The sequence below is a fragment of the Corvus brachyrhynchos genome, unplaced genomic scaffold (assembly GCF_000691975.1).
Source record: "Corvus brachyrhynchos isolate BGI_N302 unplaced genomic scaffold, ASM69197v1 scaffold36, whole genome shotgun sequence".
Classification (NCBI taxonomy): Eukaryota; Metazoa; Chordata; class Aves; order Passeriformes; family Corvidae; genus Corvus; species Corvus brachyrhynchos.
The window spans coordinates 509,445-529,873 of record NW_008238441.1 but is presented as its reverse complement, the minus strand read 5'-3'; the positions used below and the strand labels follow the sequence as shown (position 1 = coordinate 529,873).

At 43.2% G+C, this 20,429-nt stretch overlaps 1 protein-coding gene across 5 annotated transcripts in view; it reads right to left on the bottom strand.

Annotated features, from left to right (window-relative positions):
• Nucleotides 1-20,429, bottom strand: part of NRK (Nik related kinase) — an 86,970-nt gene that overhangs the window by 23,377 nt on the left and 43,164 nt on the right. For 3 of the 5 annotated variants that reach the window (XR_001862703.1, XM_017736619.1, XM_008635536.2), the window contains 10 exons: nt 20,337-20,409; nt 19,726-19,921; nt 18,204-18,368; nt 17,261-17,422; nt 13,734-13,886; nt 7,243-7,374; nt 6,360-6,427; nt 5,151-5,266; nt 2,631-2,728; nt 2,126-2,247 (listed from right to left, as the gene is read on the bottom strand). Coding sequence is in view for 4 of the 5 variants with exons in the window: in XM_017736619.1 (XP_017592108.1) it covers nt 2,126-2,247; nt 2,631-2,728; nt 5,151-5,266; nt 6,360-6,427; nt 7,243-7,374; nt 13,734-13,886; nt 17,261-17,422; nt 18,204-18,368; nt 19,726-19,921; nt 20,337-20,409 (1,285 nt within the window). In the remaining variant the exon portion in view is untranslated. The remainder of the gene's footprint in view (nt 1-2,125; nt 2,248-2,630; nt 2,729-5,150; nt 5,267-6,359; nt 6,428-7,242; nt 7,375-13,733; nt 13,887-17,260; nt 17,423-18,203; nt 18,369-19,725; nt 19,922-20,336; nt 20,410-20,429) is intronic. The other 2 variants (XM_017736620.1, XM_017736621.1) reach the window with 2 other exon arrangements.

Sequence of the window (20,429 nt, the reverse complement as noted above, 5' to 3'; positions counted from 1 at the left end):
TTTCCTTAAAATTAAAAACTGGAGTGTGGGAGAAAGAATTCTGGCTCATCTCACTGTAAAGAAAAACAAGACCAGAAGTTGCTTTACTGGCAAAAGACAGCAGCCCTCAGTCCAGCATCCTCAGAAACGAGCCTTCTCAGGGTGGTTAATAGAATTCATCCAAGAACATAGGAAGCTCCTTCTCTTGTGTATGTCCCAACTGTAGTCCTTCTAGGCACCTCCAGGAAAGCTGGAGTGTAGACATCACGTGCTGTTCCACAGCCCGGGCAAGAACAGGAAAACACAGTTTGGTTTCAGTAGTCCACAAAAACTTGGCCCAAGGTGCTTCAGCCAGAGCCCCCACAGAAACGCTCCAGCGTGCAAGGGGCTTCAGATCCTACAGTCACATGCTTTAGAGAGCAAAATACCCCCAAACCCTTCCCTTTATCCAGAATATGCAAAGTTTCAACACTTTTTTTCAACAAAGGCTGCTCCTTTCACTCTGATCACTATCCTTTTTGCTATTTACTTGGCAGCAATCAGGATATACTTCCTGATGTATCTTTTAGTATAAATGATGTTCAACCAAGGTGAAGGGACTTTGTTAATAGCAAGATTATATCTTGATTTTACAGGGACTCTTGCAGTGGCTGTGTGCACAGGAGGGTAAACATGACAGGGAGCATCCTGCTAATTGCACCTCTCCAGAGGACGGGTGGATCTCGCATACAGAGGAGATGCAAATAACACATGCAGAGTTCCAAAGGCAGTGATACCACTCCTTCAAATCATTACAGCATGCAAGGATCACAGCAATCTAACACTTACACAGCAAAGTCATTGCTACAAGGCAAATCCATATTTTTATGTAGAGTCTTTCTGAGGTCTAGGATGAATTCTATGACCTAGAGTGAATAAAACTTTTTACACACCAGAGTAAGGTGATTTGGAAGAGGATCAGTAGGAAAATAAAGGCATTACTGTTAAAGTCAGCTCTTTCAGGCGCACTGAATAAACTACAAGATTTTTAACATTCTTTCTCCTCACTTCAGAAACACAAATCTGGAGCATATGCAGGCACAAAAATTCTACCTCTTCAGAGCAGCACAGGGGAAAGGACTGGTACCAGCCCAACACAATAACCTGCCAACAATGCTCCAAATCTGGAGCCTGACAAATGTGTCTGATGCCTGACAAAACTGCATGTTTAATTCTGTCAGAAGAGCAAGAGCCCCACCCCAGAGAGCTCTGTGGCCCTGGGATGTGCTTCAAAGTAAATCCTAGAACTTGAATTAAACTGAAGTTTCTTTTCAAGAAAATCAGAAGTTTCATTCACCAAGACTAAAAAATGTTTTTGTTTGCTATTCCCAGCAGCAGGACTGGCAAAGCAACCCCCTGACTCCCTTCTCTTGGAGTAGCAACCTACTCTTTCTCGACTATTTCTCCACTATTTCAGGGGAATACACATTTTGCATGACAGGTAGAACACCACAAGATGTCAGTCACAAAACCAACAAGATAAACTGCAAAACTAGAGAGAGACAGTTCAGGTGGGATCAGCTCGGGACAAGCCACAACATCAGCTGGAAACCATAGCAATTGAGCAAAATGTCAGTATTAAAAATACAACATATTTTACAAAACTATCTCCCCTTTTTATAAACAGCCCTGGTGAAGGAATCAACTTTTCAATGGTAATTATTTCTCCCAGAATGAACAGACTACGTGAATTCAAGGGTCATGTTTGCCTGGTTTTCTCCACTCTAACCTGTATTTAGCATGAAGGCATACAGCTTTTCAGTTTTCTTTCCCTCTCCTTTTTTCTTGCAAAAATTCCATATAAATGTAGATCAATGTGAAGTAATCCCTATAAAAGCACTACCCAGTATATCCAGTTAAAACAAGACATTTCCTCATTGTCCCAGGGCAGCAAGTCATCAAAGTGTATTATTACGCTGTGCACATCTGATGGAGCATTTACCCCCAGGAGTTCATTAAAAAGCAATTAAATTGCTTAATTACAACTGACACGAGTGATAGTAACTTCAAAGGAGGAGGAATATTTATGTATGCCAGCTTTTTCTAGATATTTAGAAGTGTGTAACAAGAAGAAAAGAATATTAATAATAATAGTAATAAAGCCAACCTTGTGTGGTTCATGTCATCTTCATCGCTGCTGCTGCTGACTTCATCACTTGAGGAGGAATAGTCTGCTGCTTTTAACAAGGAGTTGGCACTGTCCTTCACCTTGGCAAAGGAGCCTGGACTCTTGAGCAAAGAAAACTCAGTTGAAGAACCCATTGTTAAACCGCATGTGCCATATTTTACTGTCCCAGCATATACAGTTATGGTCACTTCCACACCAAAAAAAGTTTTACTAGGAAGCTGATGCTTCTGTTGGTCCATCACAGGTGGGTGTCTCACACAGGAAAGTGACCAGAGCCAAAACTGGACACCCTGCTGAGGACCTGAGCTGGACACAAGTCAGACCTGGACTGAAAGCAGTGAGCTCGAGCCAGCCCCACACCCCCCTCAGGTCGACTCACAGGTGACAGCAAACTCACGTACCAAAACAGAGCTGTCTGCACAGACAGACCCTCGGTGAAAATGATGAACAAATCAAAAATATCAGTGGATTTAAAAGAACCTACTGCAATCTGGCCTGGATGAGAAACTTTTTCAGGCTTCTGATGCAGCTGCATGTGGTTCTGGGACAAAACATTCTCTGCCTTGGCCAGTCCTGGATTCCCTGGGGGGTAAAAAAACCCAAAAGTGTCTTTTTTAAGTGTACATGCAGTGGGTGAGAGAGCAAGACAAGCACACATAGCTATGACCCAAAGCAGATACCAGTCTCTGCCAACAAACTTCTCTTTTCTCTTCGTTGCAAAGGAAAATCTCATTCCTTGTTTCTCAGTGGTTCTGGATGCTGCAATATTACGTACATAAATTGATACTGGTGCAATTTAATGCTGCAAGGTTGCAATTTAATTTAAGACAAGCAAACCAAACCCTTGGCAACATACTCCCACTGCACATTAGCCACAGTTCCATGGAAAGGGAGCAAGGGAAGAAAGTGAGGGCATCCTAATCCCTTCCTCTGATCCTCTTCCTGAGGAGAGACAGCTCGTCACATCAGCAACTGCTGGTCATATTCCAGCACCAAACAGCCACGCAGCTGTATTCCTGTGACTGCAGACAGGGGGCCAGGAACAGAGTTGAGGAGCCTGAGCCCTCCTACACACCTTTGGGAGCAAGCGGAGGTGCTGCCAAGATTTGGCCCTCATAAAACTGTTACACAAAAACAGTTCAAAGAGTCTGATTATCTAAACCCAACAGGGCTGAGGGCAAACAGCTGTGCTAAACTGCAAATCTTCCTGTTAAATGTGGGCCCCCCTATTGCCTGCAAGCACTGGAAAAAGCAAAACAAGCCTTGAAGGGATGCTCTGCACACAATCCCTGACACAAGAGAAGGGAGGGAAAGCCACTGTACCCTTGCCCTGCTCTGGGACACACTGGCCAGCTCAACACCTGCCTTTTTCAGCACTTTTTCCTACGACTACCCCACTGTTACCAACAGGAGTCCATGCAGGTTAAGGGGGGAGAATTCAAGCTCACACAAATTAGGATTCATATTTGGTAATTTAGATAGTTTTATCACAACGGTTTCATGTCTTCATCCATTTTTCAAAGCTTTCAAAACTCAGAATTCCTTACTGGTCAATAAGCACCTAAGCAACTCAGCAGAACTAATAGCTTTAAAGTATTTATAGCCCTTTCCTGTCCAATTCATTATTCCTGTGGGTTTGGGAAAGCAACAAACTCTATCTGAAATGCCATATGCCAGAACTAGCTGTAATTTAATGACACTTAAGAACTCAAGGAGACAGTTTAAACCACAAGGGAGGTTTTCTATTCTTTCCATTGCTGGTGAGATTTTTGTTTCCCCATGCCAAAATAGCACAGGAGTTACACATCACATGGACCCTGCAAAATTGAGCTGGGCTGTTGTTGTTCAACTCTGTTATTCAAACACAAAATGACATAAGAACAAAAGAAACAAAACCCAAGCAATTTAAAGTGTGCTTTGGATTTCTCTTGAAGAAAAGCTTCCTATTCTGTGTAGCTAGTAAAAGCAAAACTGGCTTGATTTTGTAAGTGTAATAAATAAGCAATTTGTTCCTCATTTATGAAGGGCTTTTAAATTAACAATCTAAACCTCAATATAAAAATAAATGACCTCATAAGCTCACAGGGGTGGTTTCAGAATATTTTTGCATCCACCCTACTTCGACTTGGGCATGTGCGATTCCCCATGATCCCAATCTTTAGTAGCCAATGTGGATGTTAGGCCTTGTGACACACCACGGCTTCACAAAGGGCTACACAAGAAACTGCCCTGCAGCTGACCCACAGAAAACACCTGTAGGAATAGCAAGAGAGGAAAAAAACTGTCCACTTTTCCAGTCCCCATCTGCCAGAACCTCAGGAACCAGAATCTGTACTGCAACACAACCACAAGCAGGCCACTGCATTCCTCCACCACTACCAGTGACAGCAAAGGAGCTTACTAAGCTGTACTTTGCCTAAATCAGATGGTTTTCCTTTAAACTTCTTTTGCCCTTTTTTCTTTTTCAATTCCATTATCTTTCTGCACATAAAAGGATACTGGAGGAATATTTCATAATATGCTGTAGAGAGAGACTTACACTTCCTTTTGCCACTACATTATTAGAGTGCAGAAATATTAGTGTACATCAACTGCTCAACTGTATCATCTTATCAGTGGGCAGTGTGAAGAGCAGAATTTGGCAATGGGTGAACATCAGTACTGAATTACATCTGTATGTCTGGAACGTTGGCTCTGCTGAGTTTCAATTCTGTCACTAACTGCAAAATAAATTTTTTTTTTTCAATTCTTAATTGAGGCAATTCAAATTTTCCATATGAAAATATATTCATAGTCACTTTTCTGACTCAAAAGAGGAAGTGCTTATATTTTAGGAACACGGAACCAAAAAAATCCAGAGGGCTTTCAAAAGCCTCTCACCAGAGGATGTCATTAAAAGGACATATCCCATTTGCAATGCAGAACTTGACACCCTGCAGAAGACCACTTCATGTGATAGGAGGTTAGTACATTTTGACTGATGGATCTTTGACTTAGGAATCACCTGAGGCTGACCAGCTGCTCTGATGAGATCCCATCTCCCACTGCTTGGTGCCAGGAGTGTTGCTGCTACTGTTTAGCTTCAGAGCGTGTCCCCTGGGGGATGACTGATGAGTATTACTAAACAGAAAGACAAAAAGCAGATCAGACTCATGTGCAGGAACAGACTGGAACAGAGCTCCTGGGCCACCAGATTGAGCTCCCTGCTGTTACAGTACGAGATCATATTCTGGATAATGAAAAGTTTATCTTCACTGCTGCTCAAAGCAGGGCCACCCAGTAGTGAGAGAAGATTGTGGAGGGGAATTTCCTCTGGGCAGTCATTCTGGGAGATTACAGAGGTTCCCAAGTCATTACAAAATATCCTTTTATATTACATCTCCCTTGGACTCTTCAGACCTGTGTCAGTCCTGATTCCAAAATCTCACGGCTTTTACAACTCAAGAGAACTGCTCCACTACCTTCCTAGAAGATACATCAGCAGTCACTTATCAGTGGAGAAAGGAACGCATTGAACAGTAAAATAAGTTGCCAAGCCAGTGGTTCAAACAGAAACCCAGTCTCAGAAGCCACTCGTAACACTGACAATTACTTACATGTTTCTTTTCTGCTTTGCCTCCTGTAATTCCCAAGTGCAGAACATTTAGGGCTTGAGTTCACTTGAAAGTTATTTCAGACTATGTTTCTGACTCTGGCTCATCAGAAATGCTGCACATCACTGTGTTATGTCAGGTAAATCTGCTTCGCTTTCCAGCCTCTCCAACACATTTTGTTCCCTGATTAGACATCCAGTGGGGGCTGCCCTTTACTGCTAAGCTCTAGACATCCTTGGTCTTTTCTTCTGGGATATGAAAAAAAATACACCAGCCTTAAGGGCAGATTGCCAAAATTGTCAAGATACATCTACAGGCGGCCTGTTCAAGCTACTATCAGGCAAAACAAGCACCACAAGCTGTAATTAGAAGTGCCTGTACAAGGAGTTGAGGCCAGACTCCCTCTCACCAAAGCACCCAGACACCTGACTTTCCTTTGAAACCAGTTCCACTGGCAATGAGGTAGAGCATCTGCCAGATACTTTAGTTTTCCTATTGACAATAAAGCAGCATAAAACAATTAGTTTAAGCATGAAACACAGTATAAGCACAGTGTACGTATGTAAAGTATACAGTGTAAGTTTAGTTTTAGTATAAGCATAAAACACTTTAGAGCTTACCTTGAAAGGCATCTCTGATAGCCAGGCTGATCCCTGCTGTAAAATTTTGAAGTTGTCCTTTCTGGAACCTTAAGGATTTAATCAAACATTTCAAGGCTGCAATTGATATTTTAGATTTAGTCAATAAACCTAATGCTTATTCTGTATCAATGAAAAGGCTAACCAACAGAAATGAACAATGGTTCAGTGGGACCTGTAGGGAGGTATTCCATGATATCAGCACTGAAAGCTGCAAGTCAGCAGCAGCTGCTTCCAGTGTGCTCCAAGCCTTTCAGTCTTTCAGGGTGCAGACAGAAAGAGGTTTGCACCTTTACTCAGAGTCAGCATCATTCTTGGTCAATATTTAAAGCAGACAGTGAAAGGCATCCGCAGTCACTGAATGCAGCTTTCCACAGGTGGTGGATTACCTTATGTTGCTACCACAGGCTGGGGGATGGGACACACACGCCCCCCAAGTGCAAAGTAATAAAATAAATACACACATGGGCATATGCATTCCTGCTCACATAGTCTTGCACTTGTTCTAAGAAATTCTGTTAGAAAGAGAAATACACCATCACCTAAATTGCACAAACTAACAAGCTTTTCTGCAACAAGACAGATTTTTTCACCAAATGGGCTGCTACAAATACCTGGTCTAACAAAACAGGTGTTTTCAATCACAGATCCTGCAGATATTATATGTGTGCAGATATTATGCACATACACATAAACCCAGACCACCAACCTGCCTGTAAATTTGCATTTTTTTCCTAGACTAATGTGACCCAGTTCATGTACAAACAACGAGACTTTCAGAGTTTTGCGAAGTGCAGAGGATGGATACTAAACAGAGCAGTGCAATCAACCCCCAAGAGTGCCAAACACCCCGAGTTTCACCCACCTTTGGGGGCTGCTCTTCGCTGTGACTCGTGCTCCAGAACACGTCGTCCTGCCCGGGGCTGAGCGGTGCTGTCACCATGTCTGATAGGGAGCTGCTGTGGTACACGTCCTTATTAGCCCGGAAATTCTCACACTTGAAACAAACCAAACACATGTTGAATTGCACTTCCCTGCCTATGTAACAGGTCGTGGTCTCAACAGAGATGGCTCTGCTTGGGAGATTAAATATTTGCTAAGTGTAGCAGGAGTACTCTGTTTGGATAGAGCCCTAATCACCTTGTTCACTGTGCAGTGAGTTATTCATTTCCAGCATGTTAGGCACAAATCTTCTAAGGTGAAGGGTACAATATAAAGAAATAGTAAACAAATCTATTCTCTGTATGTGTGTATATATATATATATATACATACACACACACACACACCTTTCTTAAATCTCTAAGAGAAGCAAATAGGTCACTGGCAATGCACAGGGAACTAACAACCTGGATGATGCAAAAAATGCTGTTGAGTAACTACATTTCATTCAAACCTGGATGATGCTTCCACTGCAGAATTTCCATAGTCTAATCACTGTGGGAACCCGCCTCCCCTAACTTAGATGTTGACTTCCAAGCTATTCTTTGTATGCCCACCACCAACCCACAGTCAGTGGAAGCAAACTGCCAGCTGCAAACACTTTTAAGTGCTCCAGTGATTATGAGGGGATCCTGGTCCTCCTCTGAAACAAATTTTTCAATTACTTGAAAAAAATAAAGAAAGAAAAATCGAACTTGAGAATGCAGTAAGAAAGAATGAAATTATGCCCAGACTACACCTTCATGGGTGGTCAAGTCCAGGTGATCCCATTGCAGCCGCCTGTGTTTAAGACATACCTCTAAAGGTGTCTAATTAGAGCACTAGGATAGCAAAAACCCCAGTTATAGCAAGGGAAGGGGAAGGAATCAAGTTACTTCCTTACAAAGTCTTCACTCCAAGGGAGCAAGAAGTAAGCAGTGCAAAACTCAAACTGAAATATTCAACATTTGGTCCTCTGATTCTTTCTATACGTAAAAGAAGAGATCTACACACTAATGATCTGCTACACCAGTGCCTTCCAAAGAGGAAGAAACTCAGAGCTAAATGTGTCAGCTGAGAGTACTGCGTTCCTGAAATGAGAAATCCTCTTGGACACAAGACCAAGAGAGAACACACAGAAACTCTGTCTGAGCTGGGCCTGTCTGCAGGGATTGCTATGCTAGAACCAGTTTGATATTACAGAAATAGAAGAAGTATTAGAGAAATGTCTGAAGCTGTACCACTCTGTGCTTCACCTTGTCTGACCTCCCATGCAATGTAAGGCCAGGGCTCTCTGGGAGGTGCTTCTTTCTCAAACACATGGCAAGATCAGCACCTCCAACACTTGGAGGCCTAAGAATGAAGTCTGCAGTTTTTGTTTGAGTCATCGAGGTCAAACTCCTGTGTCCCAACTGAGTTACTGCAACTTAGACCAGAAGCACCTGTAGCACACTTTCCCAAAAGAATGACTCAGATGAGTATTTTATTGATTAATCAGCCCAAGTTTATAAAATTCTCCAGTTTCTCCATCCTAAAAAGTAAGTAACAGTAACTGGAACTTCACACAGCTTTTCAAGAAGATAAAAGGATTGTGAACTCTCTATAACTGCACAAGACTAAATTTCATGGGAACAATGTTCAACGTCAATTAAATATTGACAGGCAGTAATTCTAAAACTAGATAAAGGTGTCAAAGATGTCTCATTGCAACCTCCCATACAGTACTGCAAAGTCAACTGCCAAAACCAGACCTGAAAAGTTCACGTAAATTATTCAGGGGGTGCTTTTCCTGCCTTTTTGGGACAAAATGTTCTGTTGATACTCTACAGAAAACAGCTTTTTCAGCAGTTGTAACATCTCATAATCTATGTCCTTTCAAAATACCTTTTTGTTCAACACGATTATCTCTAATAATAGTTTTCAGTTAACCAGAATTATTTGAGTAGCAAAGTGTTTACCTGAAGTGATCCATTGTAGGTACAGAAACAGGTTTTGTAGCAGGTATATTATTATCAGAATATAGGAGGATTTTCTTTTCCTTGCCACTTTTTCAACAAGATACATATATTCCTTTCTAAATTACAGCCTTTGAGTCCTGCAGATTACCAGAAAACTATTTTTGTTTACGAGCATGGATGAGCTTTGCTGAGTCATGATATAAGTGACTGAATGAATCCAGACTCTGCCCAGTACACTGGTTCCATGTAAAGCCAGGAACAGACACCTGCTTCCACAAGCAAGCCAAAACCATCTCAGATAACCCCCAAAATCAGGGTTTGATATTCCCCTTAGGTTTGTATAGGGAAAAAAATTTAAAACCCCCACCTAACAACGATTCTAAACGATCGAGATTTGAACCTTAAATTGTTTTTCTTTTAAGTAATACCTAAAGAACAGCAGCTCTCCTCATGCACAGAAAGCACTGGTAGAGAAAATGTTACCTACTGCGTGTCTTCGAACCATAAATGGACACATAACTGAGCTAAGGAAAAGAACACTTTGATCCACGAAATGGTAACATAAGGTGATATAGCACAAAAGACTCATTACCAGAGTTAGTTTAAAACCATTTAGAAGCAAGAAGCTTTAAAAAGTCAGGCTGCACTGTTTTTTGGAGGACGCCCAAGTTACTCATTTGAACTGAATCTACATAGAGGAGATAGATTTAGTGCAAGTGTTCTTATGAAACAGCATAAGGAAAAGGAATTTCTTAAACTTCTGAGCAGATGTGCTCTGGGATACTAGGGCAGTCCATGGCTTTACCACACAGCTAGCTCTTGTAATATCGTTAGTCTTCTTGTTCTGATTCAGTCACATCATCTAACACAATAGAGAAGATCTACCTAGCAAATCCTATAGGTAAACCACAAGAGTTAATTAAAAATGGAGTTCATTTCAGATGTGAGCTGAATTTTTCCCCTAGTCAGGCAGCAGGAGATGCTGGGCAGAAGATCAGACTCAGTGACTTTGTTCAAGAAGCCTCCGTGAAATTCTGCAGGCAATCCAAAACAGCCTATCCCACACAATCCCGCCACAACCAGAGAGCCAGATCTGCTACTGTACTGCAGCAAACACAAACCTGGTACAAAGCAGGTGGAATTGGTACACTCTGAACAGGTAGTATCTCACATTTCCCTCAGCAGATTGGATGTAAGGCATTGAGAAATCATGCTCCTTTCACCTCAGGAGCTGTGTTAAGTTTTCCAGCGAAATAACTCTGAGAGAGATTTGGGCATCCAGGATGTGCCACAATATATATCACAGAATACAACGGTTGAAAATAAGTCATTTTTGTCTGAGCAGAGCAGTGATGGCAGATAATCCCTCTCTGACAAACCTGTCTGGAAGCTCTCCAGTGCAGCATCTGTGATGAATTCAGCTTGCATTTTAACTCCACAGTTCACTTTTATTTTAAATCAACAAGGCACCCACATACTGAACTTCACAAGTATATTGTTGTGCCTTCTAATCTCCAGGTGACTACCTGACCCATCACTTGTATCGCCCAAACACCTCATCCAGTTACAGCAGGCAGCAGGTCCAAACATGCTGCCATTAGCATCAACAGCTGGTCCCAATCAGCAAAGGGAAAAATAAGCCTTCAGGGGATTTATAAATTACCCACTGAAGTTCATGTGGTCTCCATGTGAACACAGGCAGCAGACTGGCTTCTCCCTATCCACGCACACCGTCAGTGGGAGCTCTGCCTTGTGAGGGGGTACCAGGGCACCTCCCAGCAGGGAGGGAAATCGCTTGCTGCTATTATCCTTAAGTAACATCATACTCTAAACAGCATATTTTTTTTGTAGTGTAGTTTCCAAAAGGGATGTGAAAGAAGTTGGTAAAATACTGCCTCATTCCTCACCACTCCCCTCAGCAGCTGGGAGAGATGCTACAAAACAGGAAAGCACTAACAGGATGCAGAGGAATGATCACTTGTCCCAGGTGAAGCAGTCAGTCTAGAACAGAGCTCCTCTCATCCCAGGAGAGGCACCTTAGCAGGGCAAGGCTATCCTCTGTACAGCTACCATACTCCTGCAGAATCCCAAATGCCCTGCAATAAACTACGGATGCTCCCACTGCTATTACAGGGCTGAAATATTTGCCTCAGGGAAGCTGCCAGCCTCTGCCCAAGGCTAAGATACAAATGCCCTTCTTGTAGACCTTGCAACAGCTCTCCAGTGATTTGATGTTACAAGCCAGGCCATCAACTCAGCCCACTTACAATACTTGTGACTTGAAACAACAAACAGGCCCTGGAAAAAAGGGATGTGAGAAGACACACATAAATATTTTTCCAGGTAAAAGCTATCAGGTGAAATGAGGCCCTTCCGCTCACAACATCTGTCTCTGGTGATTTTGCCATCATCACCAAACAGCAAAGCAACCTGAACAGGAAAGGCACAGGGAGGCTTTGACGCAGAGACACTAAGAGTCTGCTTTTATCCACCTCCCAGACTGGCTCCAGGGCACAAACCAAAGCAGGATAGGGGAGAGCTGCTTCCCCATATCCTGCTGGGGAATTTCAATTGCTCCGGTATCTGCTGGGAAAGCAGCACAGTGAGCTGGAAGCAATCCAGCAGAGTCCTGGAATGCACAGAGGGTAACTTTTTAAGGCAGGTCATAGGCAGCCCTGCCAGGTGGGGTGCAATACTGGTTCCAAGGGTCACCAGCACAGGGGAGCTAATCAGTGATGGCAAGGTTGCAGGCAGCTGGGGCTGCAGTGATCACACACTGGTGGAGTTTACAGTCCTGAGAGTATGGCTCAGACAAAGAGCAAAGTCAGAACCCTGAATTTTAGGAAAGTAAAGAAATTCTTACGAAGAGGGGGGTGCAACACCAGAGAAGGCTGCCCAGGGAGGCTGCAGATGGCCCCTCTCTGGAAACATTCAAGACCAGGCTGAACAGGGCTCTGAGCAACCTGATCTAGTTGAAAATGTCCCTGTCATGGCAGGGGGGTTGGACTAAGTGACTCTTAGAGGTCCCTTCTGACCCAAACCATCCTATGATTCTGTGACCTTTCATGCAGGATGTTCACCTGAAGCTCATGCCAAGCAAAATCAGCAATGAGTTTAAGAAACATTTAGGATAATACAACATGATCTCATAGTAATAACCCATAATTACAGGTATGCTCAAAGAAGTATACAGGCCCACACTGCTGCTTTGGTCAGGCAGTGTGACATGCTCTGAAAGCAGTTGAGCTGAAACCAATAACCCATCCTCTGCAGTCTGACCTTCCCTCTTTGACTCCTTGATCCAATGCAGAATGAGGCCACAAGATGCCACAGCAGCACACAAACAATGCCTAAGCCTGATGTGAATCTCACTCTCCTGTGGGTAGCACTAGCTAAATCCCACAGAAGCAACTGGAGAGATGGATACAAAAACTACATCCATCCATCCACCCATCCATGCATCCAGGAGTCCAGCAGAAACTGAGAGCTGCCAAGAATAAAACTAGTGCTATGACTGTATGTCCCCTCTGAGGGGATGAACGAATGCAAAAATGAAATACTATGTAAAATGTACAGGCAATGAGATTATTCTGGCCACTGCACACTTTCAGAATAAGTGGAGATAGCCAGGCTAAATGAGTTGTGCTCCCACTTACAGTAGTTTATTCCATTTTTACTTGCTGTTTGGTTTTTCTTTTGCTCACATATGCTTACAGTCTTTTTCACAAGAGACTGGAGAAAAAAAACCCTGCAGCCACTTCCAAGCCACTTCCTTCATGCGCTATGAGTAGGATGTTGAAAGGAAACTCGGTTTTTGGGCACATTGTGAGAACCATGAATCACATCTTCCAGAACTGGTAAAAATATCAGGAGTTAATATGTTTTGAGAAAAGGATTCCAATGGAGAACTTCATCAGAGTGCTTTCACTGCATAGGTACTGTTTAGATCCCACTTTACCTCTAATACTGGAAGTTTAAAAAGACTCAGACTTTCTGGGCTCTATCCACAGGCAAAATCTGATTCTGCATTGCTACTTATTGTATCTCCACATACTTCCAGATTATTTCAAAAGATCACGAAAAATCTTGATTGTTTACATGGTTTCACTTACAAAAAATTTTGGATTTGGACTTGTTTTGTGAAGTGCCATATACACTTATGGCACCATATAAATAATACATCATCCAGGGACTGCAACAGCACTGTCACTCAGACTTTGTGAAACATCTGAGAGGAGTCTCATGGAATCAACAATCAGGCATCAAGGATAAAAAATAACTGTTATCTAACCCTGATCTACAGTGCTTAAGTATAATTCCACATAGAACTCAGCAGCAGAGGCGGTACCACAAAACCTCTGAGCTGGTTTGCACAGGCCTCAGTCATTTGTGCCAGAAGCGAAGGCGATTCTGTTTCTGATGGGTTGTCGTGCCTAAAACCACCCCAGGCCCCTCCTCCCCAGCTGGGGCAGCAGTACCTGCACTACCAGGGCTCTCTGTGGTGCGGGGGTGCAGGGGCTGGAGCTGCTCCCGGATCCCATCCTGGGGTGTGGAGTGGCCTCGCGCCCCAGCACCGCTGGCCACTGCGGGGAGGGCTGGATGCTGTCACTCTTCTTTGCTCGGTCCTCGGCCTGGGAAGGACAAAAGCAGCAGCACATTGCACAAAGAGCCCCAGGCTTTGCAGGCTGGATGCTGTCCCATAGCAGCACAGAGCACACCACCTCTGATGGACCTTCCCACCAAGGAGGACAGCCCTGGCACAGTACAAACCACTATTTCCTCTCCATTTGCAACCCTTCCTTTTCCATCAAGCTTCCAAGCTGCAGAAAAGAGAAGGGCCTGAGTTTCCACCTGTTGCATTCTAGGCCACTCCTTTGGAGACAGGCTCCTTTGGAGGAATCATCTGCCCATACTTACTTATCTTTGACAACATGCAGCCTGTTTTGATGTGCATTTATTACCCCCTTCCACAGCACTGACATTACTGCATGTTGCTTTCTACCTTAAAACACTTCTAACACTCTGTTTTTTGGTGTGTTACTTGTACTGTGAGAAAGACTGAGGAACATGATCTAGAAGGAATAAATTTCCTGAGGGCATTGCTCATTACAAAAGTCTTTATCCTGTGGTTTTGACCCCACTACTCTTTTCAATTCTGTTCAACATGACTAATTCTCATTCTCTAGTGTAAATCTTGAGCATATTCTCTGATTCAGCAGCCTGGAAACAGCTCTACACAGTAAACTAGAGATTAATGCCATAAAAATACCCTGTTATCTGTGTTGGGGTGGGCATTCTTAATGGTATCTCTCAGTATATCTAGATGTTTGTGCCTGTATCAGAAAGGCAAGCATATTCTTAGCCCAGCCTAGAAACTGCTGAGGACATGGAAAAATGATTCCACTTAGTCTCACAGATCCCCACTGTGGGAAAAAAGAAGACCAAAACCTTTAAAAAAACCCCCTTATTAAAACAAGCAACAACAGCTAAACACCATGAAATTCTAGCCCCAGTGAACAGGCTCTTGAGGCCACATTTTCATTACCTGCAACTTGTAATAATAAAAGGCAAATTTTACCATAAGCAAGAAAGAAAATGTAAAAGCCAGATATGATAATTCAACCCCCAGCTCTGTCCTCAAGGGGAGCTTGCATGAAAGGCTTTATGATCCAGATGCAAACTCATGCAGGTGACACTTTTGGGCTGCCAGAACTGATGCCAATTGCCATCCAGGCACTGAGCTAGTGCAGTATCAGCCCGAGCTTGGAGTCTTTGCCTGTCAGTTCCTTCACTCTGGTGCCAGTGGGACCAGATAGAGCACAAAGTAAGCTCCCATCTGGGCACAGATGTGCAGGGCAAAACTGTCCTGACCTGCTGGGGACAAGATAAGCACAATGGCAAAGATACAGAACTCCCAAGAGTGGGTTCTGCACCCCCAAACATTAAACCTGAGGCTTTGGAGGGCTTTAGGATTCTTTGTTTTTAATGTCTCAATGAAACAATAATTCTCGAGGGTTTCTGTGTATAGATGATTGGTTCTAGAAATGCCACTGACCCCTAAAAAGTACAAACAAACTCACTCTTGAGAAAGCTACCACTGTCCCCAGGCAGGTCCCTCTCAACAGAGGAACAAACACTTATCTGGATAATGAACCGGAGATGATCAGCATCAACAAGAGCAAAATCACTGACTTATCCCTGTTAAAAACAGTTACAACTTTAAAGCATTCTTAAATTGTCGCAAATAGTTACGACTGCTGACAAAAAAGTCTCAACCAAAGAATGCAATCCTGTACCACCAATTACCAATTTAGTGGAAGGATCTGTGACTTCCAAGAAGTTCTGAGATTAACTAATAATACTGTACAATATCCTTAAAACTAGAATACATTATGGTAGCCATAATGACAAAAGCCTCGTGCTGTGAACCTAAAAAGCAACTAATGTGCAACTAATGATAATGTATTTCACTACTAAATTAAAAGCTAACAGTGACTGCACACTAAATTCTGGAACATATTTCATTTTGCTATCAAGGAGTTATTTACAAAACACACGCTAAAACCGGAGATGCGTATCTAAGACAGTATTTTATTGGTTTTTTGTCTTCTAACTAAAATAAAGTAGAAAATAAATTAATCATCTGAGCTGCATTTTCACCCATTAAAGACCTAGCAAAGGCAAAGCTCTTCTATTGACTTTAATGTTGTGTATTTAGCAAAAGCAGCTTACTTCTCTGTCCACACTCAATTTACTCCTCAGCTGGAGTAAGACCCAGCCCTCCATCATCAAACAAATAGTGATTTCAAGAGCAGTTCATTAAAATTTCAGTAATGATTTGTTTCGTCAGTCAGTACAACAAAGTCTTTAGAGCCAGGGCATTTGTGGTTTTGACAGTTAAGTTGTACTTCAAACAGAATTACTCTTGTTTTCACAAACTGCTCCTCTAACAAGGAGCTTAATACCTTTTATTCTCCTGACTTCATGTTGCTGCTTGGCTGTTTGCAGACTCTATTCAGTTACTAAAATTCATCTTTTCACCAATCCTAGCAGTTACATTTAACTATTTATCAATACAGGACATTTCAGCTTATGGAATAGTTGCAGCACACACACACAAGAAGATGACAAAGATGGCATGTGCTTAAAGACAGCAGAAAGGTGTTAAGAAGCTGCACTCTGCATTTCTCCTATTTACATGTGCATGAGCTTTCTTCATGTCTCTGCTTGGGCATTTTGGGAAGATACTTTTGCCATGACTGCAGAGAACATCACATCCACTCTTCTACTGAGGAGGGACTGTGAGCTGCTGAGATTTTTGACCCAGACTTTAGTGACAAAACAAATCACACCAGCTGGGTTAACCAGTTGAGATTATACAAAAAAAGCAAAATAAGCATGCTAGGAATGAGGAGATAACATATGGAAATGGACCCACAGTTTTTCATGATATGGTGACAGTGACCAGAATGAGTTGATGGGTAGAAATACTGTTAGAGTTAGCAAAGGAGGAAAATTGATTACAATATAGGCTGACTATATCCATCAAACCTTATCCTGGGACATAAAAAACAAGAAAAGGCATCACTGCCTGCTGATGGGGGACAGAGATCTGTGCTCAGGAGGCAGGATGCCATTCTGTGCCTGGGTCAATTCTGTGAACCCTAACATCAGGCAAAGACCTCATCTAAATCTCAGATGGTATTACCTTACTTCATGCCTCTTTGAAAGATGAGGGAATGATACCTACTTGACCAGAAGAATCTTGTTTCCCCACTCATCGATCAAATCCTTCTCTCAACTCAAGCAGAAGTGACAGAATAATTCTTCCTTTCCCTTATCCTCTGCGTATTAATGGAAACTGAAGACTGTAGCATAAGTGTGTAGTAAGACATAGGTCAAGCTCCACAGGCAGGTTTAAAGATCAGTCTGCTACTCTGCTTCAGCATTCCTACAGCATCATAAACTACAAAGCACCAAAGTGCTGCCCTGGCCAAGACAGTACCTCTTTGCTTGTGCTGCTTGATGGAGGATGCACTCCTGTGTCTGAACTCATGGAAGGCTCCTTCTTCTTCTGCTTGTGGTCATGCTGGAGAGACAGCAGCTGTGTCTGATCTTTGGGGAGAGTTCGGTGCATCTTCCTGTTGTGCTGCCCATCTTCCATCTTCTGAAAGCAAGAGAGTGATGAACTTCAGAGACAATTATGCCTTGGAGGACAACCAAGAGGTCTGCTGGAAATATTGGCTTTTCAAAGAACAAAGTGACCACAATTCCAGCAGGGCCGACAGAAGAGTCAAAACCCTGAGCAACAGGAAGAATGAAGTGGGACCAAACACCCTCTGGCTTTTTAGACAGCAGGTCAGAAAATCGTATTTGTTCTTTTTACTTCTACTAAAACCAGAGGTCTTTAACCAAACACCGCATGATTCTGTTTGATTACAAATCAATTTGCAGCTGAACATTAGAAAAACATTGTGGCCAAGGTGACAAGACTTGATAATGACAGTTCAGCATTAAAATTAACCTCTGCTCCACTGTTTTTGTGAAAAAGAAACAGTCCTGGTTACAATGTGAATGCGAAATGGGGAGTGGAGATTTAAGCTTAGGTTTAGCTGATGCTGGAAGCTTTCAGGGTATTTTATTTATTTTTATTTATTCCTTTTATTAAAGGAAATTTAATCAGACTGAAGATCCTTTCAGCACAGAGAAACAGCAGGGACAAAAGTGGGAGAGGCAGTGTCCCTGCTGAAGATAAAGGAGGGTGACTCAGTAACATCTAAGTTAACTCAAAGGAAGGCTGAACCTGAGAACAAGAGGAGTAAAGGCATTAGTGAAGTCCTCTTTGGTCCATGACTCAGAGGATGGGAACACCCTTAGGGAACTGAAAAAGACATCAGATACAGACACAGGGAGCTGCAAACTGCTGTCAGCAAACAGCCTCTTCATACCTGCTTCTTTTCTAATTTCCTCTGTCCATCTGCTATGAAGTATTCATCTTCCACAACTCTTTTGTCTTCTTTACCCCTATCCTGTTTCCTCTGACTGACCTTCACCTCTGGCCACCTCTGCTCACACTCCTGCTTCCTTCTTAGCTCCTGCTCTTGCCTTTGGTGCTGGAAGAGAGCCAGAGAATAACATTGCTTATTTTACTTTACTTTTGTACCCACCAGTTACTGATGCCAGTGATCATAAATCACAAGGCCCATTTCCTGCTCTGCAGTCACTAAGGGGGGAGACACCTGACACACCACAGAGCAAAAGTGGGCAGGGACAAGCTGCCACCACCATGACTGCCAAACCGGAGTGGAACCTCTGCCCTTTTGGCAGCCCAGGGCAGATCTGTCATTAATGAGGCATGTGAGATCTCCCTGACAGCCAGCAACTAATCTAATGACAAATGTCTTCCCAAGATTTCAAGAAGGAAGGGGTTTTTTTCCAGAGTGTTCCCATTTTGCTGGAGCAGCACTGCTTCACAAATGTCAGCTCTGGAGTGTTCACACAATGCTTGAGTTTTACCAGATACCCAAGAGAAGAGACATGTTGGTGATTTCTGTGTTGTGCCACGTCAAGAAAGACACTGAGGGGTTGGAGTGTCTCCAGAAAAGGACAACAGAGCTGGGGAGGAGTCCGGAGCAGAAGTTTTATGAGGAGCAGCTGAAGGAGCTGAGGGTGTTCACCCTGGAGAAAAGGAGGCTCAGGGGGACCTTACTGCTCTGCATGACTCCCTGACAGGAGGTTGTAGCCAGGTGGGGGTCGGGCTCTTCTCCCAGTAACAAACAAGTTGTGCCGTGATAGGTTTAGATAGGATATTAGGAAAAATTTGTTTACTGAAAGGTTTGTCAAGCATTGGAATGGACTGCCCAGGGAAGTGATGGAACCACCACTCCTGCAAGTGTTACAGTATGTGGATATGGCACTTAGGACCAAGATATAGTGGTGATATGTGATGATACAGTGATCAAGATATGTCAGTGCTGGGTTAATGGTTGGACTGGATCCTAGAGGTCTTTTCCAACCTTAATGGTTCTGTGATCTTATGATTTAGCTCTGCCTCTAAGACAACAGTGTGACAGGCAGCTGAAAAGGCAACCAGCTGTCTTTTAATATCTTAAACAAAAGCAGGGCCAAGACTCTGGACCAGACCAACAGACTGCAAAGTGGGAAACGCATATGAGAAAGAAATGGGCATCTCTCATCCTATCTGCTGGGGCTACCACCACCAAACCTACTCAAGCAAAATGCCCTTCCTCTTCTACTCACAGTTCAGGGCATGTTATCAGCAGGCAAAGAACAGAGCCCACCTAAAATCATTGTGTTCAAAAGTGACACGGTTCTCTCAAGGTGCAAGACTATGATCCAGGTTGTGCTGACAATTTAACACAGCCCTCTTGCCTTGCAAAGCCTACTCCCTACAGGCACATCTTTCATTTGTGATGAGACATGGAATAACTACACAAGCCAGCCCCCTACATCCTCCAGCCTCCTCCTCTGCTCTTTCTGCTGCTCGATGCGCTTCTGCCGCTCTGCCAGCAGCTGTTTCTTGTACTTCTCCTGGTCCTTCAGCTGCTGCTGCTGCCGATGAGGGTCAGAACGGTTTTTGTTCTCCTGCTGCAGCCTCAGAAATTCACGGCGGAGAGTTGACTCCCCCGGGAGATTAACTATGGAGCTGAAACAAAGAGGACATTTCTAGGTGACAAAACATAGCGTTAAAGAGAGAATACAAGGTGCTTTGGGAATTGTTTGTTGCCCTGTGCTAGCAAATCACGATATATCTCCACCAGTTGACCACCACCACTGCAGCCACACTTGCTGGGCTACAAACCAGCCTGAAGCTGATTATTGGGTCCTTCATTTGAAGAGCTTCCCCCCCACACCGCAAGGAAACTAAATCAGCAACTTATTACAGACATTTTATACTCAGCAGTTATGTTTGACAGCTACAAAACAGTTAAAGCTACCAAAGGGGACCCAGGAGATTGGGGATTCAGAGCAAGTTAAGAAAGCTGTTCTGGCTGAGGAGAGCTGCCTTCAACGAGAACAGCTTGGGCAGTCAAATTTTCTATTTCAGTAATAGAACTAACCTTGGTTCTCCTTCATCTTCATTCAGCTCATCATCTTCCTCCTCACTGCCACTGTAATCATAGTCTGTTTCTTCTAAAAAGGAGAATAAACAA